Consider the following 17,314-nt stretch of genomic DNA (forward strand, 5'->3'; position numbering starts at 1 on the left):
CATGATCTCCGCTGACTGCAAGCTCCGCCTCCCAGGTTCACGCCATTCTCCTGCCTCAGACTCCCGAGTAGCTGGGACTACAGGCGCCCGCCACCACGTCCGGCTAGTATTTTGTATTTTGAGTAGAGACAGGGTTTCACCGTATTAGCCAGGATGGTCTCGATCTCCTGACCTCGTGATCCGCCTGCCTCGGCCTCCCAAAGTGCTGGGATTACAGGCGTGAGCCACCACACCCGGCCGAAACATTCTTATAAGAGGAAACTGTCTTCATGTTTTATATTTGCCTTAATTTTCTTTTATTATTTCCAGACCACCTCTGTTGGTTATGCTAAGTACTCCTTTTCTCTTTTTGGAATTTAAACTTTTTAAGGAAACAAAAATTAAAGAACAGAAAGCAAGACACATTGGAAATATGAACTCTTCTTTTACTGCATAAGAAATGAGAAGAAAAACTGTGTGTGAAATTCTGGAGTCTAAAATTAAAATGTAAACAGAGAATGCTCAGTGACCTTTTCTTAGGAGGCTCACACGAAGGAATGTCATGGTACATTGACCAAACTTTTATTCATTTGCATTTTCAGGATGTTGCTATTAATACCACATGACACTCAATAAATTACACTACGACATTTTGTACAAATCACTTCACTTCTGGTTTCCTCTTCGGCTGTGTTACTTCACCCTCTGGTTACCTGTAGGAAAAAAAAAAAAGGATTTTGGGGCTTTATTTTTAAAGGGAGATTCACAGTTTTAGTCAATGTAAAGATATTGGTTCCCAAACTGTGTTCTAAGGAAATAGCTATCTAAGGTATCTTTTTTTTTTTTTTTTTTTTCGACGGAGTTTTTGCTCGTCGCCCAGGTTGGAGTGCAGTGACGCCCATCTCGGCTCACTGCAACCTCCGCCTCCTGGGTTCAAGTGATTCTCCTGCCTCAGTCTCCAGAATAACTGGGACTACAGGCACCTGCCAGCATGCCCAGCTGATTTCTGTATTTTTAGTAGACACAGGATTTTACCAAGTTGGCCAGGATGGTCTCCATCTCCTGACCTCAGGTGATCCGCCTGGCTCGGCCTCCCAAATTGCTGGGATTACAGGCGGCAGCCACCGTGCCCGGCAATATTGGTCCCTAAATTGTGTTCTAAGGAAACAGCTAACCAAAGTATCTTATTTAAAAAAAAAAAAAAAGTTTTATGCTCTATTAAGTTTGGGAAATACTAGGTTAAAGAAAGCTAAACATGATTATTTCCAGTGGGACATCTGAGAGCCTTTAATTAGCTAACAGTGCATTACAATTCTGCAAAGGAGGAACATTGTTTCCCAAACCTATCTGGCCATAGAACATATTTCTCAGAGTATTTTTCAAGAGTAGTATTTTCTGTAATATATGTTGAAAAATAATGGTATCAGCCATCTTTGTATGTAAGCTCAAAAGGTCAGCCAGCCCTGAAATAAATGTAAGCCAAAAGGTAGAAAGATAAGTGAATAAAGCTGGCACACTGTCAGTCAGGAGTACCATGCTGCATTCTGAGTCAAGCTCCAGGTTTGTCTCTAAGAAGAAAAACAGGCGCGTCCAAAGCTTCTGGATTGCATTGAATTAAAACCCTTTTAAATTAAATCCTTGTAACTGAAGAGTATCGGTGGATGAAGAAAAAATAGTCTCACATGTCTTCATTTCCACCCTTGGCTCAGTACTGCTCCAGTTCCATTATTCTTAAACATCTATTAACATGATTGCTAAATAATTACACAGGCTAACTGCCAAGCATTTTTCACAGGAAGCAAGGCACTGCTCTTCTGGCTTATGCAAAAGGGTCACTTTGTTTTTTTTTAAACCTTTATCTTGTTTTGATTGAAGAAACATCTCTAAAAATACCATCTGAGTGCAAGATAAAAAGGAAACAGCAATTCAAGGCACAAAGCTAAGTACATGCAACAATAAAGATGATTTGGGGGTGGGACAGCACAGAATTCAGGACTGATAGAAGTTATCAGCTCCGTATTTCAGAAAGACCTAGTGTCTTCCTCTGCTTATGCTGTTCTGCCAGAACTTTAATTTTGGCAGAGATCACCTCGATGTTATAATGTACTGATTCAGAGGTCCCAAATCAGTAGACCCGATCCTACACAGATCCTCAAAGGTCAGCTGCCACTAGGTGTCCCCTTCTTGATCATCCTTCATGCTCCCTGGATTGGGGCATGGCTAAGCACTCATGTCAAAGGATTGGTTGGCAATATCCTACATTGTCAATAAAGTTTTGAAGAAAAACAGAGAGAGAAACTGGTATTTACTAAGCACCTAACTGGAGATTATTTTCATAAACATTAGCCTATAAAACAAACAACTCTCCTGCCCCAAATCCAAACAGATCTTTTCCCTATTATTTACAAATAAAGAAAACCGGCTTAGAGAGGTTATAAAATTTGCCTAAGGTCAAACCAAATGCGGATAAGCAAATTAGGTAAAATTCTGAGCCAGGTCTGGATGAGTCCAAAGTGTGTTTTACAGTATCATGCTGTCTCCTGATCATTACAAAATTTCATTTGTTTACAGAAGCACGAATGGCCCATTTATGCCTTTTCTCTCAGCATCTAGCAAAACATCTCAACTTTTATTACACCAACTTCAGGAGTCTTGATAATGTTTAGATCTTCTCATTCATTTGCCTAAATCAATAGAGCTATTTATTCTCAACTGTTGGCAATGAACTTTCTTAACTCAGCATTTTGAGGAAAAAAAAAGAAATTCTAAATACTTGAATTGCTTCATTTCATGCTCATTGTTTTTGGCATGCCTCTTTTTGGTTTTCTTTAAAAAGAGATTCTAAAATCATGACATATTTAGATGTGAAAAACAGGATGGAGAGCAATGGGAACACTAATCTGAAATAGTCACATGGCTAGAGTACCTGTGTCTGTAGTAATCTCAAATTATATAGAAAACCCTTGAATTTATTAAGCAATCCCTCATGTATGCTTGATTGAAAAAATAAAGCACTGCTGTAGAACTGTAGACTTGGATTCTACCCCACTCTTCCACAGTTGCCACCCTGGTTAAGTCTGATTGTTTCCTCATTACTTAAAATAAGTAGAGCTCTTAAATTCCTTCAAAAATTCCCAAGATTCTATAGTCAACTGCCACTCACTTGCCTTTCCAATGAATAAACAGTTTAAAAGAATTCAAATCCCACCGCCTTTACCCCTTTTTAAATTCTTTTGACAAGGACAAAGGACTTACCCATCCATCTTCCACCTAAATTTGCTTTTTAGTGACAGAAAAACCAAGCAGCAAGGAAAAAAGTATGGTCACTCATCTAGGCAAGAGTGATGTACATTGCTTGGAAAATAGCTGAGAGAGCAGCTTAACAGTCCACTTATTTTGGTTGCAGGTATCATACCTCATATCCCCTAAGGGAGAGAGAAAAATCAGTCTTTTCCAGGAAAGATGGTAATACAGTAAAGCTTCTTTCCCTTGCTTGGCCTGATACCATATAGTTACAAATGAAAATAATTCTATGAGTGCATACAGATGCCCACAGCACCTGCTTTCAAAATCTTTTAAAAGTGCAATTACATAACAGGCTATCTGGCTTGATCCTTACTCTGATAACAAATAGACCTGGGTTTCCTAGTATCGCGTCCTTGGTATTTCACTCCTCTCATCGCCTCATCACTCTCATCTCCCCTCCTCACCTGACACTGACACAAGTGTCCTGATGCAGTAGGACACATCATAAAATGAGAGTCTGGACCATACTCAACACAGCCTGGTAGAGCTGAGCAAACACTAGTTACTCAAAAATATAACTGACTTGACTTTCTGGGTTTAACTTCCTTATGAAGCAATCATTCCTTCAAAATGTCAGGACCAGAAGGATTTCAATGATAAGTGTGCAGTTCTTGCTTGTTTCTTCAAAGATTCCTTGGACATGGCCAGGCCCATAGGTAGATGCACTAGAGGAGACACTTTGGGGGAAATGCTCCCCTTTAGATACTCTAGCAGATGATCAAACTGGGAAACAGAGAATTAGTGGGCAATTTTCCCCTCTACACATACACATAAACATTTCTTTTTTTTTTTTTCCCCAGTTCTGGGCACCATGCCCAGGGACCTTATAAGCAGAGGTCCTTTGTCAGAAAACATTAGTCACATTCACTGGTAATTCTACCATTATAGCCTCGTTCATGTGAAGACAACACAGTAATCTTAGTACACGCTTCTCAAACTACAAAGTGCCTGTGAATCACCTGGGGACTTTGTTGCAATGTAGATTTAGATTTAATAGGTTTGGAGCAGAGCCCAAACTTCTGCATTTCTATAAATACCAAACTTCAATACGATGTTGATGCTGTTGGTTCACAAATCATACTTGAGTAGCAAGGTCCTAAGTACCTCTGCTTTCCCATATTTGAACCACATTTTACCTGAAGGTCTCCTTGTGGCTGATTATCCCAAGAAAAGTAAGGCAGAAAACAGAATTTCTGCCATAGGAAAATTCTACCCTGCACACAGGAGTTAAGTTCTCTGACTCTCATTGCCCAGACTCAGGATCCTGCTTCTTGCCCAGATTGATTTGGCAGAGTCTTCCTATTTAGCTGATGACAAATCCTGGCTCAGCCTCACCAGCCTTGGCTGATGCCACTCTGCCAGCAACCCAAACATTAGTGGTGTGGAGAACCTCCTAAAATATAGATTCCTGGGCTCTAATCCTGAGATTCTGACTCATTCAGTCTGAGGTGTGCCTCAAGAATAAACAGACATCTTAGGTGATTCTAAGATTTGAGAGAAGGAAATGCATGTGACCACTCTGAAAGATCGGAGAAACCTGTATCTTACTGCCAGTAGTATCTTTACATAAAGATATTACTTTATGTAAAGAACAGTAAGAAAAAAGGAAACAGCATTTAAGCATTTGATAGTATAACAGAAGAAACAAGTTCCTTCCCAATTTGGACACTTAAGCGTATTCATGGTTAAGTCTGGTGTATTCTGTCCTCTTCTTTAGAGAAGTTCACTAAAAATGTGCAGTATGTATTATATATTCTACAGAAAATGATTTTAATGTAGGTATGATTACAGATATACTCAGTGATCAAAACATGAGAGGAATGGTTATTTACTCTTCTGATTGAACAAATGAAACTAGAATTGTTCATACACATAATTTAAAAAAATATATTCAAGACACCAAAACCAGTTAATATAAGAACTGAACATTAATTAGTGACAGTAAAATGGCAGAAGCAAATATAAAATACAGAAAATAACTTTACTCAGACTTTTTCAATGACATGTCCTCCTTTAGGACTACAGTTTGGCTACTTGGTCCCTTCTGGGGCAGATGTGGCATCCTGAGGTGTGTAAGCCTCTGCAGGTGCAGATACAGCTCCTGCCACAGTAGTGGTGGTCTCAGATAAAGCAGGGATGGCTTCTGGATTGGAACTGGCTTCTGGATTGGAACTGGCTCCTGTCTCACTGGCGGTGGTCTCAGTCTGACTAGGAGTGGTGTCAGTTTGAAAGGCTGGAGTTTCTTGACTGCAGCTGGTGTCTGTTGGACTGGGTATGATGTCAACTTGAACAGTCATAGCCTCTTCTTCTGTTTCCAATTCTGTTTCTTGATTTTGAACTTCCTCACCTTCTTCTACCATAGCAGGTGGTAGTTGTAATAAAGTCTAATTTAAAAAAAAAAAAAAGACAATACCAACATGAAAAACAGCTTATAAAGCTAAGTTCTCACATTATCATTCTAGAGTTCTCCAAAAGAGTGCTGACCATTTTACATTACAGACGTAACACCTCTGATGGCAATGGTCTAGGTCCTGCTAACACCAAGGAATATGCCTACACAGATGTCATATCCTGATAATCAAAATACATACAAAATCTTCAGAGAGGAAAACAACCATGAAAAGCCATTAGATTTTTAAGCAACAGACTTTGCTGTAAACATTTCTGCAAAAAATAGTGACTGATTAGGACTGATTATAAAACTAACTCAAGAAAGGGTCAACTTTAATCAAAGAGCCCTGTGAGCTGGGTGCGGTGGCTCATGGTGGCATTCCCAGCACTTTGGGAGGCTGAGGCAGGTGGATCACTTGAGGTCAGGAGTTCCAGACCCAGCCTAGCCAACATGGTGAAACCCCATCTCTACTAAAAATACAAAAATAGCTAAGCTTGGTCCCAGCTAGTTGGGAGGCTGAGGCAGGAGGATCGCTTGACCCTGAGAGATGGGCGACAAAGAGATTCCTTCTGGAAAAGAAAAGAACAGAACAGAACAGAACAGAGAAAAGAAAAGAGAAAGAGAAAAGAGAAGAGAAAAGAAAAGAAAAGAAAAAGAGCCCTGTGAGAGGTAGAGAGGAGCCTGGCCTTAAGACAAAGCCATGGGAGAAGGGAGCAGCAAGGAACAAGGTTTCCATCCTGTTCAACCAGAAAACTGGAGCAACTCTATATGCTTAGCCTGCCCTTTGCCCCATGGCAGTCTAGTGACTTTCTCATCAGGGACTCTGCTTACAGTGCTGGAAATTGAAATTATTTATTTATTTATTTATTTATTTATTTAATTTCATTTAATTTACTGAGACAGAGTCTGGCTCTGTTGCCCAGGCTGGAGTGCAGTGGTGCCATCTCAGCTCACTGCAACCTCCGTCTCCCGGGTTCAAGCAATTCTCCTGCCTCAGCCTCCCAAGTAGCTGGGATTACAGACATGTACTACCATGCCTGGCTAATTTTTGTATATTTAGCAGAGGTGGGGTGTCACCATGTTAGCCAGGCTGGTCTCGAACTCCTGACCGCAGGTGATCCACCCACCTCAGCCTCCCAAACTGCTGGGATTACAGGCATGAGCCACCGTGCTCAGCCTTGAAGATTTTTTAAAAGTACCATGCACAATAGCAGCAAAAAAAAAAAAAAGAGAAAAATACTTAGCAAAATGTTAACAAAATATGTGTAAGGTTTGTATATTGAAAACTACAAAACCCTGATGAGAATTCAAAGAAGATCTAAATAAATGAGAGATCTTATTCATGGATAGGAAGACTCAATAAATGAAGATGTTAATCTCCTCAAATGGATCCTAAACAATGGATCCTACTCTTCAAAATACCCTTTAAAAACTGCAGCATGCCTTTGGGGGTAGAAACTGACCTGCTGATTCTAAAATGTATATAGAAAAGCAAAGGAACTGGGATAGCTAAAACAATTTCTAAAATGAAGAACAAAGCTAAAGGACTTATGTTATCTAATTTCCAGACTGACTGTAAAGCTACTATGATCAAGGTAGTACAGTCATGGCAAAGGGATATACAGAACAATGGAACAGAATAGAAAGCCCAGAATAAGACTTTCACATATATAGTCAATTGATATTTTGACTAAGTTGACAAGCAAGTCAACAAAGAAAAAAACAGCCTATTAGGAAAATGGTGCTGAAACAACTGGATATCCACAGGCAAATGAATAAAACTCAATCCTACCTGTATCATATAAAAAATTAACTCAAAATGCATCATACCTAACCATCCAACCTAAAACTACACAATCTCTAGAAAAAAACCTTTGTAACTCTGAGTTAGGCTATGTATTTTTAGGACACAAAAAGCATGAATCATAAAAGAACAATTTGATACATTGAACTTCATCAAAATTTAAAACTTTTGCTCTTTGAAAGACACAACATAAATAAGCCAGAGTGGGTGAAAATATTTGTAAAATACATATCTGATAAAGGACTTGTAGCCAGAATAAATAAAAACCTCTTGAAACTTAATATACAATCCAATAAAAAAATGAGCAGGAAACCTGAGCAGACACATCCCCAAAGATATACAGATGGCAAATGACCACATGAAAAGATGCTCAATATCACTAGTCCTTAGGGAAATGAAAATTAAAACTAGACTGAGATCACTGTATATCTATTAGAACTGCCAAATTTTAAAAAGGCCTACCATATCAAGTGAGGGTGAGGATGTGTAGCAATCAGAACTCTCACACTGCTGGTGAGAGTGTAAAGTGGGTCAACCACTTTGAAAAACAGGTTGGCAGTTTCTTAAAAAGTTAAACACATCCTTAACATATAATCCAGCCATTCCACTCTTAGGTATCTACCCAAGATAAAGTGCAAAGACTTGTATAAGCAATAGTAGCCGGAAAAAATAAGAATATACACGGTAGATTCCATTTATATAAAAATCTAGAAAATGGAAGCAAACCTATCATGACAGAAAGCAGATCCTTGGCTGCCTGGGAAGGTAAAAAGGGGACTGGTGAAGGGCAAGGAGGGATTACAAATGGGCACAAGCAAAAACTCTTGGGATTATGGATATGCTCTTTATCTTGACTGTGCCGGCGGCTTCACAGGTAAACACCTATGCCAGAACATATAAAATTGTACACTTTAAGTTTGTGGACTTTATTGTATGTGGAATTCTTTTTTTTTTTTTTTTTTTTTTTTTTTTTTTTTTAATTTTTTTTTTTTTTTTTTTTTTTTGAGACGGAGTCTCGCTCTGTCGCCCAGCCCAGGCTGGAGTGCAGTGGCGCGATCTCGGCTCACTGCAAGCTCCGCCTCCCGGGTTCACGCCATTCTCCTGCCTCAGCCTCCCGAGTAGCTGGGACTACAGGCGCCCACAACCGCGCCCGGCTAATTTTTTGTAATTTTTAGTAGAGACGGGGTTTCACCGTGGTCTCGATCTCCTGACCTTGTGATCCGCCCGCCTCGGCCTCCCAAAGTGCTGGGATTACAGGCGTGAGCCACCGCGCCCGGCCTGTATGTGGAATTCTATCTATATAAAGATGTTTTAAAAATATGAATGTTACATAAATAACAATAGCCTGCTTTAGTTTAGTTGATTTCCCACAAGGAATTAGGTACTTTAAAGATTTATTCTGAAAAAAAGAAAATTATTTCCACAGCAAGAAAAATAAAAGTCAATTTTGAGAAACTCACCTGATGATAATGATGTGTAGTCTGTATCAAATGCATGTACATGTTGTATACAAAGTTTGCCATCTGGGGCATATTTTTTATTATTTGTACTTCATGAGATGGTCTCTCTCCATTCTAGAAAAAGGAAAAAAGAATGTTAAGTATCTAGTAAAACAACCCTAGAAGGTAACACTTCCACATAAACCCATTTCTTAATCTTATGAATAAACATGATTAGGGTATGGAAGAACTAACCGTAAGAGGATATGAAATGCAAGTATGAAGAGTAGAATGAAGACTTCATGAATGAAAAAAAAAAAAAAAAAAAAGACTTAAATAGAATAAAAAGGGGGCCCAGGTCAGCATGCTCTGCCTGCTGGCCATGTGACTCCCATTAAAAAAAGATTATTTAAAAAAAAAAAAAAAGACTTCATGAAGAATAGTGATTCCACTGAAATTTAGAAAAGTTAGAGACCAGAAGAGCTAAGAGTCGCCAGCTTGTAATATAATTTTGGGCTGGTAAGTGAAGTATGGGTTTTAGTTTACTATCTAATATAAAAGAATTAGTAAGAGATAAGTAATTATTTGACTAGAGAGAAAAGTCAACATGGTCTGAAACAGCAGTTTCTAAGACTGTGCATGCTCCAAAGACAGTTCATAAGATAATTCAGAAAGAAAATAGTAACACTCTTTGTCCTATTTATATTTTCCTAAAAAATAAGAGGCTAACATTTACTTTTATTTAATACATGACTATGAGTCAAGAGGATGAATATTCAAACGCTCTTTTTAAAATTTTAGTGTCTATCAGACTGGGGTAGACTGTTAAATTGCAGGCACCTAGGCTCTAGCCCCTACAGATTCGGATTCAGAAGGTCTGGGTGGAATGAGCTGATTCTTTGTAGCTTCTGACAACAATCTAAGAAACAATGCTCTATAAGTGTAGGTAAAGTAGTAAAGCAAATCAAGAAAATACAGAACTTGCACTTCTTTGTAAACCACCCTAAAATAGAGATTAACAACTTTCTTATTTATAGTTATTAATAAAATGTTTATAAAGTCTTATCCTTTCTTATGATAGGAACAATTTAGAAAACCATTAAGGTAAAAAACATACCCCAAAAAAGGAGGATTCAGTCTTAAAGTGACAAATTATTTAAAGAACATGAAGTTAGAAATAATTTAGTAAATTAAACAACACTTCTCAGAAGTAAGCAGGATGGCAGCATTCCATCTAAGCAGGTATTCTTTTGATTAATGGTTATTTTCTGCAATGGTCAGAACTCGTATGTACAAATACTGCCATGTTACTATGACTAGGAACATGGAAGAGTTTTTGTTTGTTAGCTTATTTTCTGGAGTCTTGCCAAGAACTGCCTTTCCTTGAGACACAGCACTCTGCCCCTCACTACGTCTTGAGCAGAAGATGGGGAGATGTTCTCAGCCCTAACCTCCCCAGGGTCTTGAACTCATGAGTGTTATCTAAAGCCTGGGTTTCCAAGCCTTCTGTTCAGTGATACTGTCTGACCTGCACTTCAGATTTCTTCAGGTGTGACGTGTAGCCCTTACATAGAAAGCACCTGGGGAGCTTGTTACACATGATGACACCTAGGCTCTGTCCCAGACCTCTTGTCAGGAATTTGCCTGTTTAACAGCCCACAAAAGATGGAGAAAGTCAGATATAATAGGATTGTGTCTAGACTTGAGCCTGACACTTGAGGCTTTATGTGACCCCACCACCCCATGATCTCTCTCCACCATTTTCCTATTTCTCCACAGCAGCATTTCTTCAAAAATAAGTAAATAAAAAGGCAGTTTTTTTAAAAGTACTTATTATTATTAAACACACAAGACTTAAGATTTTTTTAGAGGTGTGGAGGGAAGACGTATACTGTGAACATCTAAAATAATGTTATTTAAAACCCAATGGACCCCCAGGACAATTCATTAAATAAAAAAGCAAAGCCCAAAAGTCTATAGCATAATAACCTTCATGTAAGAAGGAAAATAATACAAAAATAAACATATCTCTTCTCCTTTATACAAAAGGAATATAAGGATTAAATGAGAAACTAAAGAGACTGGTTACCTAAGGAGGGAAGGTGCTAGGAAAAGGGGAGAAAGAAGGGGGGATAAGAGGGAGTAGTATTTCTCTATCTTTTCATTAAATATATGTGCTCTCTCCTCCCTCATTTCCCCAGAATGTAAGCTTCTTAAGAACTCAACTATTTATTGCTCTATTTTCAAGTAAGTAGTTAAGTTCTCCTTACAAAGCTGAAGACGAACAGTATAGAAAAATGATAAATCACATGAACTCGGATGTTATTCGAAAAGACCTCCTGGCTTTTCAGATCTTGGATCCTCTATCTGCCAGATGCATGGCCAAGCTACTTAGCTTCTCTGACCCTAAGTTTCTCCATTTGTAAAATGGGGTTAATAAAATAATCTAATAACCTAATAGGCTGTTTTTACTGAGATGAAAGCGAGATAATGTAGTAAAGAACTGTCTGCCTAATACATGGTAGTGACTAAATGTGGGCTGACATTATTATTTTTAATTTTTATTTATTTATTTATTTTTTATATAGAGACGAGGTCTCGCTATGTTGCCCAGGCTGGTCTCAAACTCCTGGGCTCAAGCAATCCTCCTACCTTGGCCTCCCAAAGTGCTGGGATTATAGGTATAAGCTACTGCACCCTGCCGGTATTATTTTTATATAGAAAATCTAACTCAGTTCTTCAGTGCAGCACACTCTAAAACAGGGACTAAATTATCTATAATAATGTTCCAAGCTAATGTGGTCACCTATAAGAAAATCCCAATTTCCCACTCTGAGGAATGCTGTCTGTAAAATGAAGAAAGAAGTCCTACCTTTCGAGTGGTTGGGAAAGGTTCTGTTGGAATTATATGCAAATGAAGGGGTCGAGCTGTGAGCTGACTGAAAGCTGGAGTCAGTTCAAAACAGTTTTGAAAGAGGGATACTCTGGCGAAGATATAAAGTCCAAGTCTGGCTCTAGACATGGCCACTACCAAGCGACGGACATCCCTTTAGGAAATAAACAAAATAATTAGCACACTTCAAGATTATTAACATTTATGCAGCTTTTTTTTGTTTTGTTTTTTACATATTTCATTAGATAGTCGTGTTAAGCCCCGGCAATAAAAAGTTACGCTTCTTAAAAACTTAATAGAAGTTAATCAATGTTACATGACTAATAAACCAAGTAAAAGTTAAGGCTTTATTACTAACCTCTTGTTGGTTTTTTGAGGGGGAGGATCACAAAATAACCAATGCATTTATTTAAAAAGTCTAAGTAATATATTAGTATTACAGTATAGTTCAATCATCAGTTACCAACTTAATGCATCACTGTCATTGAGTCAATCTGAACTAGCTCTTCTTCCACTTCACCTACCAAAATCCCAGGCTCCATCAAGGTAAAATTTTACTTCCTAGATAACTCTTACCACACTGTTTGATACTTATTTACAACAATAAGTACAAATGGAAATATAGTATGATGCTATAAAACAATACAAGTTGAGCATCCCTAATGTGAAAATTCAGAATCTAAAACTTCAGATAAGGGACAGTCAGCCTATAATATATCTTATCCATGTATTTATTCTAGTATTTAGATTCAATGCCTGGCCTATAATAGGTACTCAGTGTTCATAAAAACAGTGATAAAAATGGTTCAATTGAATGATCAAACTATACATGTAGCTGGCTATCTGATGAATCATGTCATTTTTCTTTAATCTATTTTTTAAAAGAACCTAAGTTTTTTTAAAAAAGGTTTGAATCAAATAAATGTAAAGAGGGCTAATGTAATTTCACCTCACTATTAGATAAAATGTGTTTTAGTGAGAAAAGATAATTCTGGTTTCAAATGCAGAGGACAGTTTTTTTACTTGAGATGTTTTTAGATGGCTAAATTTTTGAGTACTATGCAAAAGAGAAGACTTTCATGAAGAATAATAAAGCCTGGGAGAATCACCTCCAATCTCTGAAAGAACGTGTAAAAGAGTGTTACAGAGATCTAATGTTACAGAGATTATTCTCTGTAACATTCAGAGAGACAGACAAACCAGGAACTGGACTATTTATCTAATAGCTTTTCTTTGTGTTATGCAAGATATTTGGGGAGTATCTCTATTTCAACCTCATTTTCTGTGGTGTTTTATGGTCTAGTCTATGGTCTTAAAAGAATCTAGTTTCCTTAAGGAGGTACAGTGTGACACCAGCATATACTATCACTTATATTCTTGTGTTATGTGTATGTGTGTGAGGGGACAGAGCAGGGATAGGTAGCCTTCCCCCAGCAACAAACAAAATTAAGACATGCTCATTTAGGTAGAAGGAAAAGACATATTCCTTTACAGGAACTTTGAGGAATCTCCACATTTGTGACACACTGGATTCATGAAGGAAATATTGTTTTCTAGTTTATTGTAAGCCAAATTATTATTTTTGCCATATTTCCTTAGAACCCCAAGGGGTCATACTACAGTTGGGTGGTTCCAACACTGGTAACTGAAGGTACACTGCTAGAAATACTTAGCATAAATTCTCACACAAATGTTACAAATAAAATTATGGTGGAATTTAATGTTGTTTGGGGGAAAAAGGGTTAGTGGTGGAAGCAGGTGACAAACTGTTGTTTTCATGGTGACCACTGTAATCCCCCTCACATCCAGAAGGCCCTCTCTCTAGACAGAGCACAGGTTCAGCACTATTGCAATGAACACTGTATGGTCTCTCTGAGAAAACTTTTCCCCAGCCTTCAGTGCTATAGTGCATTAAAGTGGCTTTTGTAAGTGTGATCTCCATTGTACATGAGGAAATTTGAACTAAAAATTTTCTGCAGATTCAAATGTAGGGATCTTCCAAGGATATATTAATGTCACTAGACCCTAAACTCCAGAAGGGCAGAGATCATGAATGTTGGATCTATTACTAAATATTAAGAATCTAGCACACTGACAAACAATGGATGGATCTGAAAATGTTTGTTAAATGAATGACCAAATAGTATGAACATAACAAACCACCAGGCAAAAAAACAAAGGATGGTAACATGAGTAGGCAGAGCTCCTTGGAGTTATGTCTTGAAAGCAGGGCAATGTGGACTGCAACATTCTTTCTTAGTCCCCAGAAGATGGCTAGAGAGGAAAAGCACTGTTAAACAACAACGCCAACACTCTGATAGAACCCCTATGAGGAAACAACAGAGGAAAGCTGCAGCCTCATTACTTGGCTCAGAACAGGTTACACGCATTTCTATTGGTAGCTAGGCTGTCCAAATCAGTTCGGTACAAGAACAATGAATGCTGGAAAAGGGACCAGAACTGTACCACTACTCTGGCTACTAAACAGCTCCACATTGTCCTCAAACAGGCCTCTGGAACTGAAGCTGGCTCCAACCCAATCACCCAATTAGTCCACCCTAGCTGAAAAAAGGTGTGAGCAAAAGAAATAAGGCAGGCACTTGGAAAACAGTCTAACAGTTCCCTAAAATGCTAAATACAGAGTTACCATATGACCCAGAAATTCTACTCTTAGGTCTATAACCAAGTGAAAGAAAAACAAGTGTTCACATAAAAACTGTATATGCATATTCATTGCAGCATTATTCATTCTAATAGCCACAAAATGGAAACAACCCAATGTCCAATTGATGAATGGATAAATAAAATGTGACATAGCCACACAATGGAATACTATTCAGCGATGAAAAGGAATGAAGTACTGATATATTCTACAACAATGAACCTTGAACATATGTTAAGTGAGAGAAGCCAGTAACAAAAGACCATATATTATATGATTCCATTTATATTAAGTGTCCAAAATAGGCAAATCTACAGAGATAAAAAGTAAATTAGTGGTTGCCAAGGGTTTGGGGGACAGGGGAGGGAAGTGATTGGTAAGTACAGGGTTTCTTGCTAGAGTGATGAAAATGTTCTAAAATTGATTTGGAGATAACTGCATAGCTGTTAATATACCAAAAAATCATTGAATTGAACACTTTAAATAGATAAATTATATATGCAAATTACATCTCAATAATGTTATTAAAAAAATGAAATATGGCAGGAAGGTAGGTTTCCTTGGTATCCTGAAACAGAAATAGTTTCTTGCCTATATATAAAAGGAAGAATTTGAAAGATTAGCTTTCTAAAAATCAGAAATTTTTATTAAAAGTTTGATAAAATTCTAGCTAAGATACCTAGGCTAAGCTACCTGGGTAACTAGAATCATAAATAATAAACTGACATATCACTTCTATGCACAACCGCCACCAACACTATCCCCCATGAAGAAGTTGGAGTTTCAAAGGAAAATTTTGGCAAATACAAATAAATTTACCTTATTGGGATAAAGGTATTTTTGCTAGAAAATGTTGACGTTCAAGACAATACTGAAATCGGGTGTTCTTTTAACCCTTCATTTATAAGCATTTTATCATCAAAATCTTTCTTTTTTTCTAAGTTTACAGAAACATTAGGCAAAGGGCAGCATAGAACTAAAGTCACTGGAATTTGAAGACCAAGTACCACAGAGTTAAGAAAACAGGTAGGGAGAGGAGGGGGGCGGAAGGAGTGTTCATATATTCATACTGTAAGTTTTTGAGATGTTAATTATGTTAATTATGTAAACCATAGTGACAGCCCATTCAGACGGCAGTTTATAAATCTCAGTGAGAAGAAAGAATTGCTTTTTAGAAAAGTTAAGTCTGTAAATACTGGCTTGACACTTAATATGCAAAAACAAACTATTTTAGAATGCAAAACAATTTCTTAAACCATTACATCTTTACTTACCCTTACATAAAAGTTATCAATCTCATGAAACCTGATTACTGGGTTAAGCTTCAAATAGATCTTAATGACAATATTATGAGAGCCTGGAGAATTTTCTTTTCATGTCTATCCAATAAAGTAATAAACTCTCCTTAGTTTTGTTAGTATGTCATATAACATGAAGGTTTATATAAAACTAAATGGATGCTTTATAATAAGAAGATATTATTTCCATAAATCTCTAACACATATATACATCATAATAAATGATAAAAATAGATTATTGTTTGTTTTGACAATTCTTAATCCAGGGAGAACAAATGGCTCCTTTATCCTCTAACACTGAAGCTGAAAGATTGTGTATGAAAAAAAATGAGAAAACATATTATACAATGAAAATTTATTCTGAAGACTTTAATTTCTTTATCTCCTTTAATTTCTGATACTACGTTTCTAACAGATACAGGACAGATTAAGATTTTATGATAAAATGCTATCTCTGAATAGAGTTAAAGAGTAAAACTGTTAAAATTACTAAAACATTTAAGAGTAAAAATATCCAGCAGCAATGACAATAGTTACTACAAGGAATCTGATGTTACATTCCAACAAAAAGCAGCAAATGTTGCCGAGTAATTATAGTTTAAACTTAAAAAATATTTAGAACACTTAGCCACAGAATTTCAAAATTGAAATAGATAGTAAAGTTCAATAAACATTATGAAAGTTTTTTCCTACGCACCTCAGATGGCCCACTGCCCTGGTTCGTACCAGAGAAAGAAGAATATAATCATTCTGTTGACCTTGAAATCTATCAACAGTTGTCACCTAGAAATAAAAAATGGAAAATATGGTGCATTTGCAAAGCGAAAAGATGCTAGAGATCATTTAAATAATGTGCTACAAACAAACATCTTATCCTTAAAATAATCAAACTCAAAAGAAACATCATCATAGACTTGGAATTCCAAGAACAAGTTAACGAACGTTATTAAATAAACCATTCTAACCAGATCAAACTACATCCTTATGTTATTCACACTTATAGCACTTGTCTTCACCTTTGCTGATAACTAAATAACTATTTTTGGAATTAACAGTCTTCCCCCATTAGACTGCAAAACTTCATGAAAGCAGGGACTATGTCTAGCTTATTAACTGGTATCCCAGTTTGATGCTCAGCAACATAACTTAGTATGCTTATTTATTAATTAATATACCACTAGTAAATGTCTACAGCATTCCTCCATCAAAGAAAAAAAACCAAATAATCTTCATTGTACTTTCTGTTCACTTTGAAAATATATGTACATGGGAGGCCAAGGTGGGCAGACAGCTTGAGCCCAGGAGTTAAAGACCAGCCTGGGCAATGCGGTGAAATCCCATCTCTACAAATTATACAAAAATTAGCTGGGCATGGTGGCGTGTGCCTGTAGTTTCGGGTACTCAGAAGGCTAAGTTGGGAGGATTGCTTGAGCCCAGGAGGTGGAGGTTGCAGTGAGTTGAGATCATGACACTACACTCCAGCCTGGGTAACAGAGTAAGACCCTGTTTTGTTTTGTTTTGTTTTTAAAAAAGAAGAAAAG

The 17,314-nt window shown here is 37.3% G+C and overlaps 1 protein-coding gene across 7 annotated transcripts in view; it reads right to left on the reverse strand.

Moving 5' to 3' along the window:
- Positions 1-407: 407 nt before the first annotated feature.
- The window catches only part of AQR (aquarius intron-binding spliceosomal factor), a 117,669-nt gene continuing 100,762 nt past the window's right edge, over positions 408-17,314 (reverse strand). For 4 of the 7 annotated variants that reach the window (XM_045395256.3, XM_045395254.3, XM_045395257.3 and 1 more), the window contains 4 exons: positions 16,471-16,556; positions 11,793-11,967; positions 8,942-9,055; positions 5,035-5,669 (listed from right to left, as the gene is read on the reverse strand). In XM_045395256.3, the coding sequence (XP_045251191.1) occupies positions 5,316-5,669; positions 8,942-9,055; positions 11,793-11,967; positions 16,471-16,556 (729 nt within the window). In that variant the 3' untranslated portion in view covers positions 5,035-5,315. Of the gene's footprint in view, positions 693-3,234; positions 3,405-5,034; positions 5,670-8,941; positions 9,056-11,792; positions 11,968-16,470; positions 16,557-17,314 lie in introns of those variants that run through there. The other 3 variants (XR_006699266.3, XR_012414741.1, XM_005559102.5) reach the window with 2 other exon arrangements.

The sequence above is a fragment of the Macaca fascicularis genome, chromosome 7, assembly GCF_037993035.2.
Source record: "Macaca fascicularis isolate 582-1 chromosome 7, T2T-MFA8v1.1".
NCBI classification, from domain to species: Eukaryota; Metazoa; Chordata; class Mammalia; order Primates; family Cercopithecidae; genus Macaca; species Macaca fascicularis.